General features: G+C 45.4%; 1 protein-coding gene and 1 long non-coding RNA gene across 3 annotated transcripts in view; one reads left to right on the plus strand and one right to left on the minus strand.

The window, feature by feature from the left end:
• Nucleotides 1-15,848, plus strand: part of ABCB10 (ATP binding cassette subfamily B member 10) — a 32,181-nt gene extending 16,333 nt beyond the window's left edge. The window contains exons 7-13 of the mRNA XM_033841466.2: nucleotides 4,651-4,746; nucleotides 5,963-6,172; nucleotides 8,044-8,123; nucleotides 9,274-9,454; nucleotides 11,942-11,985; nucleotides 13,749-13,783; nucleotides 14,250-15,848. Of these exons, the coding sequence (XP_033697357.1) occupies nucleotides 4,651-4,746; nucleotides 5,963-6,172; nucleotides 8,044-8,123; nucleotides 9,274-9,454; nucleotides 11,942-11,985; nucleotides 13,749-13,783; nucleotides 14,250-14,481 (878 nt within the window). The 3' untranslated portion in view covers nucleotides 14,482-15,848. The remainder of the gene's footprint in view (nucleotides 1-4,650; nucleotides 4,747-5,962; nucleotides 6,173-8,043; nucleotides 8,124-9,273; nucleotides 9,455-11,941; nucleotides 11,986-13,748; nucleotides 13,784-14,249) is intronic.
• On the minus strand, nucleotides 762-23,217 carry LOC141276706 (uncharacterized). Of its 2 annotated transcripts, none has more exons than XR_012326684.1 (3): nucleotides 22,082-23,217; nucleotides 9,752-20,981; nucleotides 762-2,174 (listed from the first exon to the last, which is right to left on the minus strand). It is a non-coding gene; the product is annotated as an uncharacterized lncRNA (long non-coding RNA). The 2 variants fall into 2 exon arrangements; XR_012326685.1 differs by lacking the exon at nucleotides 762-2,174 and having other exon boundaries at nucleotides 9,450-9,873; nucleotides 11,407-20,981; nucleotides 22,082-23,215.
• Nucleotides 23,218-23,259: the final 42 nt, after the last annotated feature.

Raw genomic sequence — 23,259 nt, forward strand, 5'->3', positions numbered from 1 at the left:
TAAATAAATCAGAATTTTTATATGTTGGTTCCTGCTTAGAATAGATTTTACTGAAAAAAAAAACCCACAGTAAATTCTACATTTATTTTCTGTTGTGAGAGTGTCAGAGGTGCTATTTGAAGGAAAACATGCTTGTTTCTTTTATACCAGAGAAGGCTCTTACATCTTCCTATCAAACCCAATATCTTTTTTTCTTACATTTTTATTGAGGTGAAATTCACATAACACAAACTTAATCATTTTTAAATGTACAGCTCAGTGGCATTTAGTACATTCACAGTGTTGTGCAACCACTACCTCTGTTTAGTTCCAAAGTATTTTCCTCACCTCGAAGAAAGGCCCATACTCGTCAAGCAGTCTATACCCGCCTCCCCAGCCCCTAGCAACCAGTTTGCTTCCTATCTGTATGTATTTACTTATTCCGGATATTTCACGTGAATGGAATTATATAGTTTGTGGCCTTGTGTGTTTGGCTTCTTTCCCTTCGCGTGTTTTCAAAGTTCACCCACATTGTAGCATGTACTTCATTCCTTTTTGTGGTTGAATAATATTCGATTGTATGGATAGACCACATTTTGTTTATCCAGGGCCATTTTGTCTTTGTTTCTGTTTTCCAGAGTCTAAACTCTTTACTATGTTGTGAACTACTTCCAACTCTTTCCCTTGGCTTTTCCTTCCTTCCTTCCTTCCTTCCTTCCTTCCTCCCTTCCTTCCTTCCTTCCTCCCTCCCTCCCTCCCTCCCTCCCTTCCTCCCTCCCTTCCTTCCTTCCATAGACTTCTTAAAAGAGCAGTTTTAAGGGCTTCCCTGGTGGCACAGTGGTTAAGAATCCGCCTGCCAATGCAGGGGACACTGGTTCGAGCCCTGGTCCGGGAAGATCCCACATGTCACAGAGCAGCTAAGCCCGTGTGCCACAACTCCTGAGCCTGTGCTCTAGAGCCTGTGAGCCACAACTACTGAGCCCACGTGCCACAACTACTGAGCCTGAGCTCTAGAGCCCGTGCTCTGCAACAAGAGAAGCCACCGCAATGAGAAGCCCGCGCACCACAACCAAGAGTAGCCCCCGCTTGCCACAACTAGAGAAAGCCTGCGTGCAGCAACGAAGACACAATGCAGCCAAAAAAAAGGAGCAGTTTTAGGTTCACAACAAAGTTGAGCAGAAAGTACAGAGAGTCCCATAGACCCCCCGCCCCCCATGCACAGACTTCCCCATTTATCAGCATCCCCCACCAGATGGTACATTTGTTATAATCGATGAACATACACCGAAACGTTATCACCGAAGTCCAGAGTCTACCTTAGGGGGTCACTCGTAGTGTTGTACGTTCTGTGGGTCTGGACAAACGTATAATGGCATGGATCCACCACTGTAGTGTCATACAGAGTAGTGTCACTACCCTAAAAATCCTCTGTGCTCTGCCTATTCATCCCTCCTTCCCGCCAGCCCCTGGCAACCACTGATTTTTTTACTGTCTCCACAGTTTTGCCTTTTCCAGATGTCGTGTTGTTGAAATCATGCAGTGTGGAGCTTTGCACCTTAGCTTCCTTCACTTAGTAGTAGGCATTGAAGGTCCCTCCATGTCTTCTCATGGCTCAATAGCTCTTTTCTTTTTAATGTTGTCTGGATGGACCACAGTATCCATTAAAAGGACATCTTTGTTGCTTCCAAGTTTTGGCAATTATGAATAAAGCTGCTGTAGACATTTGTGTGCAGGTTTTTGTGTGGATATAAGTTTTCATCTCCTTCGGGTAAACACGGAGGAGCACGATTGCTAGATTGCATACAGTAACAGTATGTTTAGTGTTGTAAGAAATCGCCAGACATTCTTCCAAAGTGGCTGCACCACTGTGCGCTCCCACCAGCCCAGAATGGGAGTTCCTCTTGCTCCACGTCCTCACCAGCATTTGGTGGTGTTAGGATTTCGGATTTTTGCTGTTCTGATAGATTCGTTGTTGTCATAATTTGCTTTTTTCCCTGGTGACGTGATGCAGAGTATCCTTTTATATATTTATCTGCCATGGGTGTATCTTCTTTGGTGAGATGTCTGTTTGTCCATTTTTTAATTGGCTGTTTGTTTTCTTATTGTTGAGTTTTAAGAATTCTTTGTATACAATAGTCTCCCCTTATCCTCGGTTTCACTTTCTGTAGTTTCAGTTACTGGTGGTCAACTGCAGTCTGAAAATATTAAATGGAAAATTCCAGAAATAAGTCATAAATTTTAAATTGCACACCATTCTGAGTAGCATGATGAAATCTCACGCTGTCCTGCCTCCTGCCTGGGACATGGGCCATCCCTTTGTCCAGCGCATCCCACCCGTTAGTCTTTTGGTAGCCGTCTCAGTGATCAGATGCACTGTGTAGTACTGCAGTGCTTGTATTGACGTGACCCTTGTTTCACTTAATAATGGCCCCAAATTGCAAGAGTGGTGATCTGGCAATTCAGATATGCCAAAGAGAAGCCATGAAGTGCTTCCTTTAAGTGAAAGGGTGAAAGTTCTTGATTTCTTAAAGAAAGAGAAAAAATCATATGCTGAGGTTACTGAGATCTATGGTAAGAATGAGTCTTCTGGTCATGAAATTGTGAAGAAGGAAAAAGAAATTCATGCTGGTGTTGCTGTCCCACCTCAAACTGCAAAAGTTACACCACACTGCTTAGTTAAGTTGGAAAAGGCATTTAATTTGTACAAGATACTTTGAGAGAGACCATGTTCACATGACTTGTTACAGTATATTGTTATAATTCTATTTTATTATTAATGTTACTCTCTTTATAAATTAAACTTTATCTTAAGTATGTGTGTGTAGGAAAAAAATACAGTTGACCCTTGAACAACACGGGTTTGAACTGTGAGGGTCCACTTATACAGATTTTTTTTCAATAAATACGTACTGTAGTACTACACAATCCACGGATGCAGTTACAGAGGGCCTGCTACAAAGTTATACATGGATTTTCACATGTGAGGGGGTTGGCGCCCCTAACCCCTGTGTTGCTCAAGGGTCAGCCGTAGTATATATGGAGCACCACGGTTTCAGGCATCCAAGGGGTTTTGGAACGTATCCCCCGCGGATAAGGGGGAACTACTGTATTTTGGATACCAGTCCTTTGTCAGATGTGTCTTTTGCAAATAATTTCTCCCAGACTGTGGCCCATCTTCTCATTCTCTTGACAGTGTCCTTCACAGAGCAGAAGTTTTTAATTTTAATGAACTCTAACTTCCTTATTTTTTTCTTTTGTGGATTGTGCTTTTGATATGATACTTAAAAAGTCATTGCTGAACACAAGGTCATATATGTTTTTCTCTTATGTTATCTTCTCAGAGTTTTATAGCTTGGCGTTTTACGTTTAGACCGCTTTGAGTTAATTTTTGTGAAAGGTGTAAGGTCTGTGTCCTGAATCATTTTTTGCACATGGATGTCTGGTTGTTCCAGCACCATTTGTTGAAAAGTCTACCCTTTCTTCATTGAATTGCATTTGCTCATTTGTCAAAGATCAACTGACTATATGTATGTGGCTCTGTTTCTGACCAATGCATTCTTAATTTAACCTGAAGGTTTTAATCCACCGTATCTTGTATAAATAACCGTATACCTTAGACAGAATATTTGAATTGCATTTTTTCAGCATGCTTACTGAGGGAAAGTGTTACAAGTATATGTTCTGGCAGTTGACATGGAGTGTACTTGGAGTTTAAATCATTAATTAAATCATAGTTCAAAGGTGGCTTTAAGAAGAGGTTGGAGGCTTCCCTCGTGGCGCAGTGGTTGAGAGTCCGCCTGCCGATGCAGGGGACATGGGTTCGTACCCCGGTCCGGGAGGATCCCACATGCCGCGGAGCGGCTGGGCCTATGAGCCATGGCCGCTGAGCCTGTGCTCTGCAATGGGAGAGGACACAACAGTGAGAGGCCCGCGTACCAAAAAAAAAAAGAAGAGGTTGGAGTATTTAATATTGCCAAATTTCTTTTCAGTTTTTAGCCTAGTAAAAGTTGTATTTGTTGAGTGTCTGAAAGGAGGGTTTGATTATGTGGATATGTCTTTTAAATGAATATTGGGGTACCTTAAGTTCCTTATAAGTGTGGGATAAGCATTATATTTTATTTATATTGCTATGTTTTTGAGTAGGTAGACTTTTATGTAACATTGTGATTTGTTTTTTGTGTTTTTTTTGCGGTACGCGGGCCTCTCACTGTCGTGGCCTCTCCCGTTGCGGAGCACAGGCTCTGGACACGCAGGCTCAGCGGCCACGGCTCATGGGCGCAACCGCTCCGCGGCATGTGGGATCTTCCCGGACCGGGGCACGAACCCGTGTCCCCTGCATCGGCAGGTGGACTCTCAACCACTGCGCCACCAGGGAAGCCCTAACATTGTGATTTTAATTCAGTGGTTGATTAATATGACTATATGTATTTATAAATTCCCTGATCTGACCAAACATTAAATCCTTACTAGAAATAATGAAATTGGAGGAGGAGAAACTGAAGGAACACAAGGGTATGAGACTGAGGGAACTCTGATGGATTCCCAGGTAGCTGCTTCAAATCAGATTCTGTATTAACAGCAGGTTGTGGTCACTGTTCCCAGAGGTGCGGGAGTAGCAGAGGGCCGTTTCCTGGTACCAGTGATAGACGTGTGCCTTTGCTTCTCACCCAGGTCTGAGCTCCTTCTACTCAGAGCTGATGAAGGGCCTGGGTGCCGGGGGCCGCCTCTGGGAGCTCCTCGAGAGAGAGCCGGAGCTTCCTTTCAATGGTGGGTCTGAAATGGGTTTGCTCCTCTTGGCTGGGGTTAAACAAATGTGGTTTCGGACCGTGACACCAGCTTCCTGCCCCACTTGGGATGGACGAGCTGGAGCGGGACGCTGTCCCTTGCATGTGGCAGGGACAGGGCCGTCAGCGGGGTGGGCGGTGAGGAAGCACAGCTGCTGGGCTCTGTCATGGGGCCCCAGGGCGTCCCTGGAGGCGTGGGGACTGACCACAAAGTGTGCAGCCACTGCTTACCTCCCTGCAGGCGATTTGCTACCACAGACAGCAGGGTAGAAGTGAGTGCCTCTCAGGGGTGCAGATAGGAAGGGCCCGGCCAGTGGCCAGTGCCCAGACTCGTCTCCCTTGGTGCTTTTGACGTTTGTGTAGGCAGGGGGAGGGAGGCAGGAAGAGGGATCACACGTATAAAAGCCTCTGAGTTGCCTGGCTTCGGGGGTGGGGTGGAGGGTGCTGGTGCTAATTGGCCGGAGCTGTCTCCTTCATCAGCTGCTTCCCGGGAAGCCGGTGCTCGGGGCAGCTGTGTGGCCTGGGCCAGCCAGCCAAGGGGTCGGGGGACGGGGCTGGGAGCGGCAGCCACTGCCAGCTGCTCGCTGATTCCCTAGGTACTGGCGTTGGCCCCAGGTCAGTAGTGAATGCCCAGTATTCTCCACTATGACAGGCTGGGAGAGACTGAGCCCCTTCTCCCAAGTCAGGAGCAAGGTTACACAGGACAGAGCAGACCTCTGACCCCCCTCTAGCTCCGGGGCTGTTGTGCAGCGCCCGCCTGTTCATCATCATCCTCTGAAAACATTGATTAAGAGAAGGTGAGGTAAACCCTAGACAAGGGAACCGCGGAGGCAGCGTACAGGGAGAAGGCCACTGGGCTCGCCCGGATGGCTCCCGGGCTGGAAGCTCCATCCACGGCTCGGTTGGCACGGGCAGCCTGGCCCCTCTTCACCTCGGCGTCCCGTCAGTAAGCCTGGGATGGGGACTTCTACCTCTCAGGGCTGCGAGGCTCCAGCAGGGTGGCGGGCGTATGGTTGTAGTGCCGATGCAAAGTGGGTTCAGGGAAGCGCTGGTCGGAGGCCTCCTGACTTGCCCGGGAAGAGCCCAGACTCCAGGACTGGCCATGCTGGGCCGTGTCTGCAGTCAGACAGGCGGGCACTGGGCTCCGCTGTGAGCCTGAGCTTTGCCCTGAGTGATTGGAGCTCCATCTTCCCTTGCAGAGGGGGCCATTTTAAACGAGAAGAGCTTCCAGGGTGCTTTGGAGTTCAAGAACGTGCATTTCGCCTATCCAGCTCGCCCAGAGGTGCCCATATTCCAGGATTTCAGCCTTTCTATCCCAGCAGGATCCATCACAGCACTGGTTGGCCCAAGTGGTTCTGGCAAATCAACAGTGATTTCTCTCCTGCTGAGGTTGTACGACGCCAGCGCTGGTGAGTGGCTGAGCACATTGTAGGACGGGAGGCCTCTCCTGGGCCCCCAGAGAGGGTCAGGTTACACAGGGGCCGTGCAGTGCGCGAGTTCTGAACACAGAGGGTTTGTTCCCAGCAAGGAAGTCCCAAACAGAGGATTCACTTTTCAGGCTATGGCAGCTCACACAGAGGGCCCATCAGGCACGTTGTATCTTGTGTTCGCCACTCAGGTCCAGAGTGACTTCCTGAACCCCACCTCCTCGTCTCCCGTGTGGTGCTTCCTCCACCGGGAGAGGGGCTCCAAGAAGGTGCCTCGGGGCTGCTGAGCACCACCGGCCACGGCAGCGCCATGAGTACGTGCCACTCTGTGCCGGCCCTGAGCTTGTGCAGGAGCCCGGGCTCTCCCTGAAGCCCTCCAGTCCTCCTGCCTGGGGCTGGTGTGCAGACAGGGCATGTGGCCGTCACTGATTCACTTCTGGGCCGCTGCTCCATTGAAGCTTTCTTGCGGTAGTAGAGATTTTCTTACAGACTTTTCTCATTCAGATTTTTTTTTTTAATTTTTAACTGGATTATAGCAGCTTTCAGAGCAAAGAACACATTATTTTACTTCTTTATATCTTTTTAAAATATACAGTTGACCTACAACATATTAGTTTCAGGTGTAGAGCATAATGATTCCATATATGTATATACTGTGAAATGATCACCACAGCGCGTCGAGTTAACATCCATCACCGCACACAGTTACAGAGTTGATATCCTTCTTTGTATCAGAGCTCGGAGAAGATAGTCTGTTTTTGGATTAAGAAAACAATGATGGGGACTTCCCTGGTGGTCCAGTGGCTAAGACTCTGCGCTCCCTATGCAGAGGGCCCAGGTTCGATCCCTGGTCAGGGAACTAGATTGCACATGCATGCTGCAACTGAGAGTCCGCATGCCGCAACTAAGACCCAACGCAGCCAAAGTAAAATTAAATAAATATTAAAAAAAAAAAGAATGGTATTTCTCAGCAAGAAAACAATTGTCAGTATAAAATAAAACCATGAATTTGAAGAGTATGTCTTATGGTCTTTTTGGTTACAACAGTGTGAGAGCTGGTTATGTGCCAGGTAATTATCTGACTCACAGGTCCTGACCACAGAACCACCAAGTGCATTAAAATGGGTATTACTACACTGTTGGCCTCTGGCATCACTGCCTTGGTTTACCCTCTACTTGCTGTAAAATTCTGAGTTTAGAAAAATCCTAGTGAGTGGGATGCAAATCAAGTCAAAATACTAAGTCTCTAGTTTCTTCACAACGGTGAATAAATCAAGGAGAAAAGCAACTACACTTACATTCCTGCCTTGTGTAGCCTATAGAACACTTACACTTTTTAAGTCAAGACCTCAGGTTTTGGTAGGTTTATGAAAGTTTACAGCTGGCTTGTATAATGCCACACACCTAACTGAGAAGGAATGGGATTTCTTGTGTTGGTCACTGTCATTGTCATCGGGAAGCATGATTGCGTTCCCTCAAGGTGTAGAGGTAATTCTGTCAGCTGAGGTCACAGAGTTACATCTGACTGTTGAAACACTCTGCCACCGTGTCAGAGTGTTAGTTGCAGACAGCAGACTCTCCAGCTGTGCTTACTCGGGAAGGCGAGCTGGATGGATGAGCTAGGTGGGCTTAGTCATCTAACCACTGCAGGGAGATAGTAGGCGTGGACAATCCAGAAAAGTCCCTTTTAGCTCTGAAGTTCCCTAAAATACGTTGGTTTTAGATTCTGTTTGGAGATTTTGAGTATCTGATCTTTAAAAAACTGAGTCTAGAATTTTCACACCAGAGCCTTTCTGGGTTTACATGAGTCATTGGCCCCATGACACTCAGTGACTCTCCTTCTTCTCTGCAAGGAACGATCAGTCTTGATGGCCGTGACATCCGTCAGCTAAATCCAGTCTGGCTGAGATCCAAGATTGGGACAGTGAGTCAGGTAGGAGGAGAGGGCTCCATTTTTATTACATTTTCTTTTAAAATTGCTTTTGTCATTTGCTTTTTTCTTGGTCTTGAACCTTTCAAAAGAAAAGGAATGGAAGTTTTCTAGATGTATGAAACCAGTCTCCAGGGCAGGTTGTTTAGGTTTGTAAATAGTGCTGTTTCATGAAGACCTTAAACATTTTAGCCACTCGAAGCATTGACTTTATCAGAAGCTGGGGACTGGCATTACTTTGTAATGCAGATAGTCTAGAAGATTGGGGAGAAAAAGATACAACTGTTTAGCTGCTTCTGGCTCTTCCTCAATTCTCATTTTCATTGCTAGCCAGTCTACTCTTTTGCATAATGGGTTTCAGAGACAAGCAAGCAAAGGCTGTGGCCAGAGCCAGGGTCTCCTTGCAAAGAGGCTGCAGATTTCAAGAACCTTGATGGAATGCGGTGTCTTTGATGAGGCTGTTTTCACAGGACCACTCGGTGCAGGGGAGTTTTGACACAGCTATTGGTATTTTTATCACCAAGCTTCGTGCACAGCAGGCAAACCCAAGCACCCCGACTGCTGAGCCTCTTCCTCTAATGAGCCTTCCCTCAGCACCACTCCATTGGTGGGGGGCAGCGACGGGGGGCTTGGCTCGGTGGTGCAAGGGTAACGGCAGTGCCACAGCCTTATTAGGGAGGGAGAAAGAAGCTGGGAGTTCATTTGCTTTTTAGCACTATTCCACAGAATAGCTCTGTCCAAATGCCACGTTCCCTTCTGCTCTGTGTGTATATCAAAAAGTGATAGAAATGGATTCTCCCATTGCCCTTGGAAGGCAGGCAGCTGGAGAATGCAGACGGGCTCGGGGTCCTCCTCGGGGAGGGGGACTTGCGTTTACAGAGCGCCTGCTGTGTGCTGGACGCTTGCAGGTGGCTACTGTGGGACCCCGTGTCCTGCAGTGGGGGACCTACAGGTGATAAAGGCAGTCCTGCTCGTGCTAATGCATGAATTTTTTAATCGCCCATGGGGTATATTTATGGAGAATGAACCAGAAAAACAGTATATATTCTCTGGGAACCGTTTAGTGTCTTAGCTGTAAGTATTGTACTAAGCTCCACTGTATTTACTAGACTGTTGCAATTTGCAATAAATACGTTTTATTTCCAATGTGTAGGAACCAATTTTGTTTTCTTGCTCAATTGCGGAGAACATTGCCTATGGTGCAGACGACCCTTCCTCGGTGACGGCTGAGCAGGTAGAGAAAGTGGCTGGTGTAGCCAATGCAGCTGCTTTCATCCGACATTTCCCTCAAGGGTTCAACACTGTGGTCGGAGAAAAGGGTGTTCTCCTCTCAGGTACCTTTTTGTTACCCCTTTGCAGCAAACACTCTCTAAACACTTCCTGTCGCAGTGTTATTTTCTAATTAGGCTCTTGTCCTTAGAGTTTATGAAATTAACCTTTTTCGTTTTCTCACATCTCTTTTGTATGTGGACAACTCCCCAGTTCCTTTCACTTTCTACCCCAGACATGTTTCCAGATTCCCACTGGTGTCCCACTGGGTAGTACTCAGCCACAGCAGCTTTCTCTCATCCCAGAAAAGATACGTTTTGTAACTCGAGATCCTTGAAAATTGTAGAAAATAAGACAGATACCGCGGATGGCAGGATGATTTGTCCAGGGAGGCAGAGACTGCATCAGGGCAGACGTGCAGCTGAAGGGGCTCCTTATTCCTCACTTCGTAGGTTATGTGTAGACCCAGGACTTACAAACTTTTCTGTAAAGGACCAGAGAGTAGATGATTTAGGTTTGTGCGTCACACGTGGTCTCTGTCACAGTCTTATTATCATTTTTTAACGACTCCTTTAAAACATAAAAAGCATTCTCAGCGTGAGGCTGTGCACAGACAGGCCCTGGTCCAGACCTAGCCCAGGTGGAGTCCGCTCTGCCCCATCCTGGACGAATGGGGGCTCGCAGGGCTGTGGCACCATCTGGCCCATGGTATCGGCTCACCCCGCAGGTCAGATCGCCTTTGGGGGCGGTGTTTCCAGGAGGGAAAGAGAAAACAGTTCTATTGCTTTCAAATACAGAAGTGGGACCAATGAATAGAGGAGTAAATCTTTGGTGAAACAGATTTTTTTTTAAATACAAATATTCAACTGTACTTCCTTTCACGACGAGCTCTGTCACGGGATGTGTGCGAGCAGGGGGTAGAGGCCTCCACGTCAGAGTGAAGCTGCCGGGTTGGGTGGGGGCAGGAGTCCTTCCAGTGCTAAACCGTTTGCTTGAACTTAGACTGCAGACAGTTTAACACAAAAACGTTTTAAGTTTGTTGTGTATGATTTGTTTCAATGATAGGCAGTAGATGAAAAAATATTTTTTGATAGATTGGGGAAGTTCCGGGGTTTTGATAGATTGGAGAAGTTCCGGGAGTAGAACCACTACTGTGTCGCTGGAACAGACGTGTCCTTGGGCAGGACTCCAGTGTAAGCTGCTGGTGGTGAAATTACCGAGATGGAGGGGTGGGGTTGGGAGCTACCTGTGCTCTGTCCCATGAGCACAGCACCTGCTCGCTTGGAACAGGTGCTGCATGTCCTTCCCTTCGACCAGGACGCTCAAGCTCCATCTCCAGTGAAGTAACCGAAGGTCACAGTCTACCCTGGAGGAAGGCCCCCCCGTGTGCGCATTGGCACTGGGGTCTTCAGAGCTGACCAGAGCCCTTGCTGGCCGCTCTGCTGACCCACACCAAGCACTCAGACCCCCACCAACCAGAGAACTGGGAAAGGAAGGGTTTTTCCTCCTTCCCTCCTCGTGAGGGTGGGGTTGCCTGGTTGAGGACAGCTTTTAGCAGCACCACCCATTTCAGTTTAAATGATTAACTTGTCTCAGATGAAATAATAAGTAGGTTCAGCCAGTAACATCAACCAAAAAGGAATGTTTTCGTCACCAAAAGTGGAATTGAGTTTCCTAACATGAACTAAGTTGGGAGGAGTGAGTTGAGTCCTGTGCTGAGACTTCACCAGTTATAACTTAGGAGAGCGTCCCTGGGGGGAAGGAGAGGGTGGGGTGCAACAGGGGTGAGGAGGGGAAGTATCATCCGACCGTCCCTCCCCCTTCCCCCACACCACCCCCTGGCGTTTAGTCGAATTTGAGTTTTACAAAGGGGGCTGGCTAGCATGGCATAGTCTATCTGTTGCCCCCATTTTCATACACGCACAAAGTACCGCGTGTGTCGGTTGTTCCCTGGGGCAGGAAAAAGAGCGTGAGAGTGGAAGTATGAAGTAGTGTTCTGGGCGGACAGTGGAGTTACCAGTCCCAGCTCCTTTCGCTCCTGTCCATCTCACGTACTGCTCTGAAACCTCTAACTTCCTCGAGTTTCCCGTTCGTTTCCTGCTACAAGAGGTGCCCTCTTGCGGGGCACGGCACGTGTGGTTAAAAGCGCACAGCACTGTTCAGACCTCGGCTCTGCCACTGGCCAGCTGTGAGGCCTCTCACAGGATATTGTGCCTCAGCTTTTCACCTGTAAAAAGAGAATCATTATAGGATCTACTTCAAAGGCTTGTTTTTGAGATGAAATGAAATAATACATGTAATGCATTTAGGAAATGCCTGGGACGTAGGAATTCCTCAATGTTAGCCATGATAATAATTATTGTTATTATTAATCTTGAGATAGATGAGGAAACATTATAATATTTAAAACGTAGGTTTCTGTTCTCGCATCTATCTCAACTATGACTGGGAGAAACTACCTTCAAATTGCCACATGGCTCATCAGAAAAGCCTGTTACCAAGAATTTTTGTTAAGGCGTTCAATTTTAAAATGTATATATTGTCATTGTCAGGTGGGCAGAAACAGCGAATTGCAATTGCCCGTGCTCTGCTTAAGGTAAGCCGGAAGCCTCTCGGCGGGGGTTGGCATTGTTCTTAATCAGGGACCTTGTAATTTGTAATGTGCAACTTTTCTTCTTCTTCCTTTTTCTTGGGAAGGGGCGGGTGGGTATATGGTTGACAGTTCTGGTGAAAGATGAGTTGGGAATTCCACTGAGTACCTGTGGTCCAAATTTAGCAAGTGTTTCCTGAGTATTAGGAGCCAGAGGGAGAACAGTTTAACACACGGATCTTCCATCAAGAAGCATACAGAATATTTTAAAACAAGAATGTCTCTATGTGTGTAACTGAGTCACTTTGCTGTGCAGCAGAGCACAGCATGGTACATCAACTACACTTCAGTACAAAAAAATAATAAAATTAAGCATACAGTCTAACTGGTAGAGTAGTGATTATATCAAAATACCAAAATAATACAAGTATGCTTACTTGTGTAATCTGTAATCACCTGCTAAACTGAACAGTACAGACTTGAAATACTTATACAAGGCTCCTAAGAGGAGAGGGAAAAGCTGAAAGTCATAGACATTGTATTTTGTAGGAAATGATGGCCTTCTCCTTCGTTATATAACTATTCTCCTCAGATTTATAGGTGATTTTTTTAAAAAAAAAAAAACAGCTTTATTGAAGCATGATTTACATATCATAAAATTGACCAGTTTTAAATGTACTTTTCAGTGCCTTTTAGTAAATTTACAGAGTTGTGCGCCCATCACACAATCTAATTTTAGAACATTTCTGTCACCCTGATACCCTTTTGCAACCTTTCTGCCTTCCCAGCCCCAGCCCGCCACTAATCTACTTTCTGTTTGTCTAGATTTGCCTTTCTGGACATTTCAGATAAATGGAATCAGACAAGATACAGTCTTCTGCTTCTAGCCTCTTTCAGTAGTATAGTTTTTGGGGCTCCTCCATGTTGTAGCCTATATCAGTACTTTATTCCTTTCCATTCCTTTGTATGGACAGACCACAATTTGTTTATCACCCAAGTGTTAATGAACTTCTGGATTGTTTCCGGTTTAGGGCTGTTGTGAATAGCACTGCTCCGAATGAACAGTGTACAAGCTTTTGTGTGGGCGTGTTTTCATTTCTTACGGACGGATTCCTAGACAAAGCTAGAATTTATGTGTTTCTCAGTTCTGTGTGTACTACTCCTAGCTAAACTACAAGCAGGACCTTGAGAGTCTAGACTCCATCTGACTCACTTTAGAGCCCCACTTCATACTGTTGGTTGATTCACCAGCAGGTTAAAGCTGCACTATGAAGAATATCCGATTCAGTGATCACTGTGATCATGGTTTTTGTGTGAGATCATGCGATCTCAGACACTTACGAGTTTGTTTTTCTTCTTTTGTAGCAGCTTTATTGTGATAGAATTCACACACTCTACAGTTCACCCATGGAAAGCGTGCAGTTCAGTGTTAGCGTATTCAGAGTTGTGCCTCCATCACCATAATCAATTTTAGAACATTTTCATCACCCCCAAAATAGCATCCACACACCACCCTGCCTATTTCCCCATCGACCCCAGTCCCAGGTAACGACTCTGCCCCTGCAGAGCTGCCTGTTGTGGACATTTCCTCTAAGTGGAATCGCACACGAGGTGGACTTCTGTGTCTGGTTCCTCTCGCTCAGCAGAGTGTTTTCAAGGGTCATCCATGTTGTATCACGTATCAGCACTTTATTTCGTTTTATTACTGAGAGTGTGTTTTTCTAATAAAATTATGTTTTCTTTTCCTTTTAATGTTTTTCCTTCTTCAGAATCCCAGAATTCTTCTCCTAGATGAAGCAACCAGGTGAGGCTATCTTAATGTGTAACTGGATTAAACCAAATTCTTCCTCTATCACAAATTTTTATTCTGTACTTCAAGTGATACGGCTGAGAATGCCTTACACTTTAAAGTCACGGGGTCTGAATTAATCATGACAGTTGGGAGGCAGTGAGCAGGCCGAGTCATGGGTTGAGGGTTCTAGTTTCAATTCAGACATTTGTGATGAATCCCTGATCACCAATCAGCAACTGTGCAAAATGCTTTTAACTTACATGGCAGTAGTTCTATGGAGGTCACGGGTCCAAAGCTTCTTTTTTTTATAGTAACTTTATAATATAAAATATAGATAGTTGACCCAAGAAGTTACAATTTTGATCATAGTGAAAATTGGCTGCTTATGAGGGGCCAGTGTACGTGTACCAGGAAATACATGCGTGAACAGTGTGCGTGGCCCTGACATCTTTGATTTCCTGTGGGTTCTCCTATTCAGTGCACTGGATGCTGAAAACGAGTACCTCGTTCAGCAAGCTCTGGATCGACTGATGGAAGGAAGGACGGTGTTCATCATCGCCCATCGTCTGTCCACCATTAAGAATGCCAATATGGTAGCTGTCCTTGACCGGGGGAAGATCACCGAGTGTGGGAAACACGAAGAACTGCTTTCGAAACCAGACGGGATATACAGGAAATTAATGAATAAACAGAGTTTTATTTCAGCATAAAGAAGCAATTATTGGTAAACTTAATATGAGATACTTTAAATCAAAGCAGCACTGCAGGAAAAACATTTTTTAAAAACCCAGGCTGTATGAAATCTGTAAATCATACTTCAAGTTATTTGAAATCTGCCTATTTTTTCCAAAGATTGTAAAATATTGTTTTGAGATCGACCTGTTCTCAAGACCTTTTTATTCAGAGTTTTAATAATTGTAACTTTCTAAATGTCTAGTTCACTGAAGTTATTTTCAGGTTTTGTACTTTTTATCTTGGAATATTTTGATTAATATAGCCTGGCACCTCACTTTATCTGCTGTTATAAATTGAAGCTATTGTCAAATGACAACTTTTAAAAGGAAATTATAAATAAAGAGCCTAATTATTTTAGGCCACTTTACCAATCACTGTGTAATCTCTTGGTAGTACTCTACCTACTTTGGGTATCGTTGTACCAGGTAGCATAACAGAAGGTGAAAATCTAACCCTTTATTTTATCCTGATAATCTCATAAAGCAAACCTGACATATATATATATGTATCTATATATATGTGTGTATATATATATGTATATATATGTGTGTATATATATGTGTGTGTGTGTGTGTATATATATACACACACACACACACACACAAATAGTTAACATCACATGGCAAGGAGGGATCATGTATGTTCCCCATCTCCTCTCTTCAGAGGTGTGAAAGTTCAGGGACATGTGTTCCTCTGGGCTGAGACTGTGTTTGGATGTGTGCATTTTCAACATTTTTGGCACCTAAGAACCTGATGAGTTGTGAAAAGGGAAGAGGCCCCATCCTTTGAATATGAGAACTTCTGATTTCATTATTTACATATTTGTTTCTGTGAATTTGGGAAGCCAGGTATTATCAAGAAGGATGTAAAAATGAATTTTACACTTATGTTGTCTGAGGCATGTATCTTGAAAATTATCTTTTAAGAGTTTATAATTCCTAGCCAAATTTTACAGCTTTTTATCAGTTACTTAGTTTTGAAATTTCATTCAATGAGGCTAAATTCCAAAATTATTAATATAACTGTAATGTTCAACCTTAAAACATTTGAAGGAAACTTACACGTTCTTGCTATTCTGCAGAAGATCAAGAAAGCTTAAGAGCTTTTCACTCTTCTGAAAAGAGGACATAACTAACCATCTTTCTTTTATTTGTGGTTGTAGTTTTATTCACCTAAATTTCTGAAAATTCCTCAAGCAATGCTGATGCCATTGGATTTGTCGTATTTCATATCGGCACCATTAATTTGCTGTTGCCTCAAGAAAAAGTGCTTTTCTACATTGATAATGCCAGAACCTAAGAAGTGACAATGTTGATGTGATTAAAATGGACGTTTCCTCGTGTCCTAAGTATTGATTAGTTTCCTGATTATACTGGAAGAAACCACTATTTCACGATAAGCATGGAGTATTACATTTATTCTACGTAAGGGAATTTATTAATGAATAAAATGAGTTCAGTGAATGAATGAACTCAGTGTTCTTTGAATTAGTAAACAGTACATCTGTGACAGTAATTTTAACAAGCTTTACTTGTTTTCTTCATGGTTTACTACTATGGTATAGTTCTCAGAAAGATACAATCACAAGGTTGGATCTGAGGGAAATCTCTTTGTGCCATAGAAATATTTACAAAATTGAATTTGATCATTACATTTTATTTTCTTATACAATGTGTTAATTGTGTCTTGGGTAACATTTTATGTCATGGATTAAAATTCAAGCACATTACATTTATTGTGCACTTTATTTCTATTATTATTACAGATGCAGCTTGTCACTTGCCACTCACTGATAGGGTTTTGATATGAGTCTGCAAGCAGTTGATTTACTATGCAGTCAAACCTCTCTGCTAAGGATAATCTGTATCTGCAGCCACTCCCCAGCGCTAGCATCACCACCTCAGCTCCACCTCAGATCACCAGGCATTAGATTCTCATAAGGAGTGCGCAACCTAGATCCCTCGCATGCGCAGTAGGGTTCGCACTCCTGTGAGAATCTAATGCTGCCGCTGATCTGACAGGAGGCGGAGCTCAGGTGGTAATGCGAGCGATGGGGAGCGGCTGTAAATACAGATGAAGCTTCGCTTGCTCACCCACCCTTCACCTCCTGCTGTGCGGCCTGGTTCCTCCGTGGCCTGGGGTTGGGGACCCCTGATCTAGAAGATAAGCAAAAAGAAGTTTAAATCACATGAAAGTCTCCACGTGAAGATAAAATGTCCCATCAGTGAGCTTAGTGTTCTGTGGTCTGCTCTCCCAGGCTCCTCTCTGTGTAAGGTCTCTGACCTTGGACCTGACTGGTTCCCAGGAAATAATCACAAATTAAACCACTATAGGCCGTACCCTGTATATGTACTTTTATAAAGTAGGGCTCCACTTAGGGAAGTCCATTTTATTCCATAAAAGTGCCAAAGCTGTTAGAAAATAAGTGAAAACAAATGTAAATGTTGTAAAACGTTAAGTATATTAATGAAAGAAGTATATGGAAACTGCATTGTAAATGTTCGTTTGAGGGTGTTTGTTTTTCTCCGTTTTTACATCTGAGGCATCATGGAGCTTAGGTGGTAATCGCCATTCAACCCATTCAGTAAACATTTATGGAGCATCTTCTATTTTGTTAGGTCCTGTGCTAGGTGCTGGCTGCACCTCCCTCATGAGGCTGGCACAGGGGTCCACAAGCTGTGACCTGCTACCTGTTTTGTATGGCCTGCAAAGCTAAGGATGGTTTTTACAGTTTTAAATGGTTAAAAAAAATTCATAATACATGAAAGGTATATGAAATCCAAATTTCAGTGTCCATAAGTAGAATTTTATTGGAACACAGCCATACTCAGGGCAACAGACAGCAAGCTGGAGATTCTTCCTCTCTGGCCCTTGACAGTAAAAGTTTGCAGCCTCCAGCACTGGGGAAAACAACACACATTCTTCACTGCTTGAAGGATGTTTAAACTATGCTGAAATTTAGAGTTATCTCAAGAAGTTCCATTGCCACTAGATGGGGGCCTTGGAAATGACTAGGCCTGGATAATTTCCATGATGAGTTCTTCATTGCACCCCTGCCTTTCCATTTGAAGAGGATCATAATTTCTGTGTTGCTGAGAATGGAATTCTGATAGTTCTACCACATCTGCAGGAAATAATCCTGGCTGCTTCCCTGTTGTTGACCGCAGGGATGAGTCCCACATCAATCAGTGTGGTCGTAACAGAATGGGCTGAGTTTTAGGAAGGTTGGACAGAGGGAGGCACACCTAGGCTGAGAATCTTACACACACACATGCTGCACTTGTGGGGTATTTTTCTTTTTATCTTAATGAAACAAAAATGGGCTTATATTGGACATACTAATTTTTAACCAAACTTTTTTTTTTTTTTTTTACCGGTATGCGGGCCTCTCACTGTTGTGGCCTCTCCCGTTGCAGAGCACAGGCTCTGGATGCGCAGGCTCAGCGGCCATGGCTCACGGGCCCAGCCGCTCCGCGGCATGTGGGATCCTCCCGGACCGGGGCACAAACCCGTGTCCCCTGCATCGGCAGGCGGACTCTCAACCACCGTGCCACCAGGGAAGCCCACCAAACTGCTTTTTTTATTTGATAATATCTTCCTACATCTGCAACTATTCATTACACACATCCACATGTATTCTTTTTAACCATATAGCATTCTATAATGTGAATATACTAGAAATCTATTGTTGGACATTTATCTTACTTGCTGTATTCTTTGCTGTCATAAACAACATTACCTATATATTTTTGTTTTGATTTCTTTGATTTTTTCAGACAAATTTCTAAAAGTGAAATGGCCAAGTTTAAAGAGCATATACAAATTATAAGGCTTTTTGATAGACTGTCCTAATAAAAGACTACTAATTCATAATCCCACCGGGAGGCTATACAGTAGGACCTCTTTCTACACAGCCTTTTCAACATGAGCTATTTTCTTTTTCTTTTCTTTTTTTTTTGCGGTATGCGGGCCTCTCACTGTTGTGGCCTCTCCCATTGCAGAGCACAGGCTCCGGACACGCAGGCTCAGCGGCCATGGCTCACGGGCCCAGCCGCTCCACAGCATGTGGGATCTTCCCGGACCAGGGCACAAATCCGTGTCCCCTGCATCGGCAGGCGGACTCTCAACCACTGCGCCACCAGGGAAGCCCGCTATTTTCATTTTTTAAAACATTCCTGCTGGTTCAACAGGCAAACAGTGCTGATGGGTGGTTTAACTTGCATTTCTTTAATTAGTAGTGAAGTTTAAGACTTTTTCATGTGTTTTTTGTCATTTTTAGTCTTTGATTTAGTGCTACTTCATGCCCTTCATACATTTCCATTTTTTTCTATTGGGGTAGCTTACTTTCTCTTACTGATTTTCTTTAAAGTTTACTATTTTATTATAAATATTTTTCCTTCAGATTTTTTGTGTTTTTTGACGTCCACAAATGTAATGGTGTCTCTGTTCTCTAATTCTCACAAGTGGGCACTATTAGCAGTTTATCAGAGGCTCAAAAAGGTGACACAGATAGTAGACAGCAGAGGCGGGATCTGAAACAAGTCCCATTTAATTCCAGAGTCTATACACTCTTGTCAGTTACTACACAGTAGTTAGCAAAATGTCCCAAGACAGCTGTCTCAATAACACTTGGAATAAAGACACAGACCTGCTAGAGAATGGACTTGAGGATATGGGGAGGGGGAAGGGTGAGCTGTGACAAAGCGAGAGAGTGGCATGGACATATATACACTACCAAACGTAAGGTAGATAGCTAGTGGGAAGCAGCTGCATAGCACAGGGAGATCAGCTCGGTGCTTTGTGACCACCTAGAGGGGTGGGATAGGGAGGGTGGGAGACGCAAGAGGCGGGAGATATGGGAACATATGTATATATATAACTGATTCACTTTGTTATAAAGCAGAAACTAACACACCATTGTAAAGCAATTATACCCCAATAAAGATGTTAAAAAAATAAATAACACTTGGGAGTGCAAATTGTTAGAAATGCAGACTCTCAAGCCTCAGCCCAACGAGTCAGACACCGAGATGGGGCTCAGCCGTGTAGCTTAGCCAGCCCTCCAGGTGCTGCTGGTGCCCACTTAGGCTGGAGAGCCACTGCACTACACTACCCTTCATTCTGGATTTCCAGAGTAAGTGGCTGCACTAGATTAAATGAGGTAGAAGGATAAACAGGGAAATGGCAGCACTGGGGAGGGATAGAGAAGCCCTCGGCTGCCCCAAGGTGTATGTGATGTCTTCTGTTCCACGTGCCTTCTCCACCCTATCCTCTGGGAGGCCGGCCTCCACAGACTGTCCTCGTATCCTCCTCCCTCACACCCTGGCCTCCCTGCACTGAGGTCACAGTACGAACACTCCCAGTCCCCTTCCTTCCAGGTTGCCATGAGTTGCTGCATCTCCTGACCCAAGGCCACGGCTCTGGCAGGTGGCCCTATTTCTCAGGTTCTGGTGACCACTTCCTTTCTTGGCCCATCTGCTGTTAGGAGCCTCAGGGCTTTACACAATCCCTAATAGTCCTCTTTTGAAATTTTATATATTTATTTTATTTTGGGCTGCGTTGGGTCTTTGTTGCTGTGCACGGGCTTTCTCTAGTTGCGGCGAGCAGGGGCTACTCTTCATTGCAGTGCATGGGCTACTCACTGTGGTGGCTTCTCTTGTTGTGAAGCATGGGCTCTAGGCACTCAGGCTTCAGTAGTTGTGGCATGAGGGCTCGGTAGTTGTGGCGCACGGGCTCAGCTACTCCGCGGCATGTGGGATCTTCCCGGACCGAGGCTCAAACCCGCGTCCCCTGAATTGGCAGGCGGACTCTTAACAACTGCGCCACCGGGGAAGCCCCCCTAATAGTCCTTTATTAAACTCTCTACCCAGCTTGAGGGTGCTATCTATTTCCTCTGGGATCTTGTCTGATAGAGTTTACAAGGCCCTTCCTGGACCCTCATTTCTCCAGTCTCCTCTACTTTTACTCACTTGTTGTTGGTTGGTTTGTCTGAAGTCCCTGGAATGTACCAAGCTCTTTGCTGCTTCAGGACCTCTGCCTGAGGACCCACTGCTTCAAACACTCTTCCTCCTCTTCTTTGCCTGGCTGACGGCACGTCTCAGCATAGATGGCCTTTTCTCTCAGAGGCCTTGTAGATCTTCTTCCAAAATCAGGTACCCCAGTCATTCTCTGTCAGACACCCTGCTCTTTTCTTTCATAGTACACATCTCAACTTGTAGTTGCGTAAATAAGTTTGTGTCCATTTGTTCAGTATCCGTCCTTCTCACTGGCCTGTGACTCCATGGGGGCAGGGCCCATGGCTGCTTTGTTTACAGTCATAAACCTCAGCACTTAGCGCACAGTCTGGCACGCGGTGGGTACTCAATAAATCCAGAATGAATGAGTGACTGTCTATTCGCCATCCTTCCTTAGTCATACATCTGGGCTCCAGGGAAGTTCCTTTGAGCACAAAGGTGCTGGCGAGTCGTTTCAGCCCCTGCAAATAGCAACTTTTATAACTGGCTGGTGGACAAACCACTAACCAGACCCACAAAGCCCAAGAACAGATTTATCCCACAAATACCCACTCAGCCACGACTACTCTCATCCCCCTGGTAAGAATGAAACAAGAGGGGAATGCACGGGGCTATAAAAGCTATAAGACTCAAAGATGGGGTGCAAAGTTGGGTTATAAATCTAAGGGGAAGAAAGAGCAAAGCAGCTTGCCTATATAACCTTTGAGTGACTGTCCTGATGCTATAACGTGCACAAAAGAATGGCTTCCCAGGGGAAGTGCCAACACCTGACATCCACATTGTGGTCTCCCACATCATATGCCAGTGTTTACTTAACCATTCCCTTATTTCAACAAATATTTAATGAAAGTCTATGTACCTGTTATGGTGTGCACAAAGGGAACAGCTGTTAAGGCATTCAAAAGGAGCTAAGTGAGAGAGGGTTATGTAAACAACTGTCATGCAGTGTAAAAATATTATAGCCTCTACGTAGGAGCACAGCGGGCAAAGGATAAAGGGATGCCTAGTCCTGTGGAAGGCTGCACCGAGAAGGCAGCACTGAAGTAAGATGATGTAAGAGGCAGACGCTTGTGGGCAAAGGGGGAGGGAAGGCATTCCAGGCAAAAGACACATGTGCAAGGGCAATGCAGGGGGGTGTGGGTTAGGGACAGAAAAGCCAGCCAGAGTTATATCACAAAGGACCCTGCAAGGGAGCTTAGCAAATTACCTTTGGGCAACGATCAGCCAGAGCATTTAGAAGCCCAAGAGCAGCTTCTGGTTTTCCTTAGTTTGTTAAGCGGTGTCAATTAAAAATATATATTCACAACCTGAAAGTTGAGAGTTGTGTTTTATTTGGCAGGAATTTTTAGGACTTCAAGTCCGGGAGGCAGCATCTCAACTAACCCTGAGAGAACTGCTCCAAGGAGGTGGGGTGGGGGGGGAGCCAGGATATATAGAGGTTTTGTAACAAAGGGCAGGTAGTCTGAATGTCAAAATATTACTGTTAAAGAAAACCAGGTATGTCAAGTTATGGAATTTAGTATTTTTCTATGTATGGGAAGATGCAAGAGTCTGGGCTCACCGAAATCATTCCTTTGATATGCACCTCAGCTATCTGGGGCCAGCATCCTGTGTTTTAATATCCTGAGTTTCCTCAAGGCGCATCAGCTCACCATCAGCTGTGGCTGCAATCGCTGATGACTGACATTCTCTGTTTACTGATACGACAGGCAATATTCCATTTATCAGCTGGCAGCATGGGAGGACAGTGTTGTAAGACTACACAGAGGCACGGAGACTCAAAAAAGAGGTGAAAGTCTACAAGAGAGGGAAAAGGTGAACACGTGAACCAAGGCAGAGGCAGTGCAGATGTGGTTTCTACTACAGATGCTCAGTACAATGTCCCAGGTGTCACAGTGGAGGAGAGTATGAAGAATGACCCTAGGACAGAGCTCTTCCTTTTTTTTTCTTTTTTTTTTCCCGGTACGCGAGCCTCTCACTGTTGTGGCCTCTCCCGTTGCGGAGCACAGGCTCCGGACGCGCAGGCTCAGCGGCCATGGCTCACGGGCCCAGCCGCTCCACGGCATGTGGGATCTTCCCGGACCGGGGCGCGAACCCGTGTCCCCTGCATCAGCAGGCGGACTCTCAACCACTGCGCCACCAGGGAAGCCCAGAGCTCTTCCTTTTGCCTTGGCCAACTGCCCAGTTTTACCAAATGTGGCAGAGGTGGTAGTAAGATAGGGGTCCTAATGAAATCGTGAAACCAGCTTTTAACGACTGAATTGCGAGGGGTCTGCAGGACTTCCAGGTGAAAGCGTCCACTAGGCGGCTGTCAGAAGCCTGTGGTTTTTGAGCAGGATCTGGTTAGCGATACGGACTTGTGGCGTCACCAACGTGAATGGGAAATGACAAACCTAAAGAATAACATCTAAAACACTGAGTGTGAAACCCAGTGTCAGATTTAACACTTTTCCTCCCTTCTCGGCTTGGACCAGGAAAGAACTCATTTCCCGAGAGGCTCAGGAAGGACCAGCGTGCAGAGGCTTTGCGTTCCAGTTGCTGGAGGGCCACCCCCACCCGCCGGACTGGAGAAGGGCACCTGCTTTTGCTGCTTCACTTCCCTGGAAACTCCGGATTCTCGCCGCTCCAGGACGGGTCCACGTGCACACAGACCCTCTCCCCTTCTAGGGGCCGCCGCCTTGACCACGCCCCGTGGCTCGACGTCACCACCCCACCCCCTCCTTCCCGGTTTCTCCTGAC

Source organism: Tursiops truncatus, chromosome 16 (assembly GCF_011762595.2).
Source record: "Tursiops truncatus isolate mTurTru1 chromosome 16, mTurTru1.mat.Y, whole genome shotgun sequence".
Taxonomy (NCBI): domain Eukaryota; kingdom Metazoa; phylum Chordata; class Mammalia; order Artiodactyla; family Delphinidae; genus Tursiops; species Tursiops truncatus.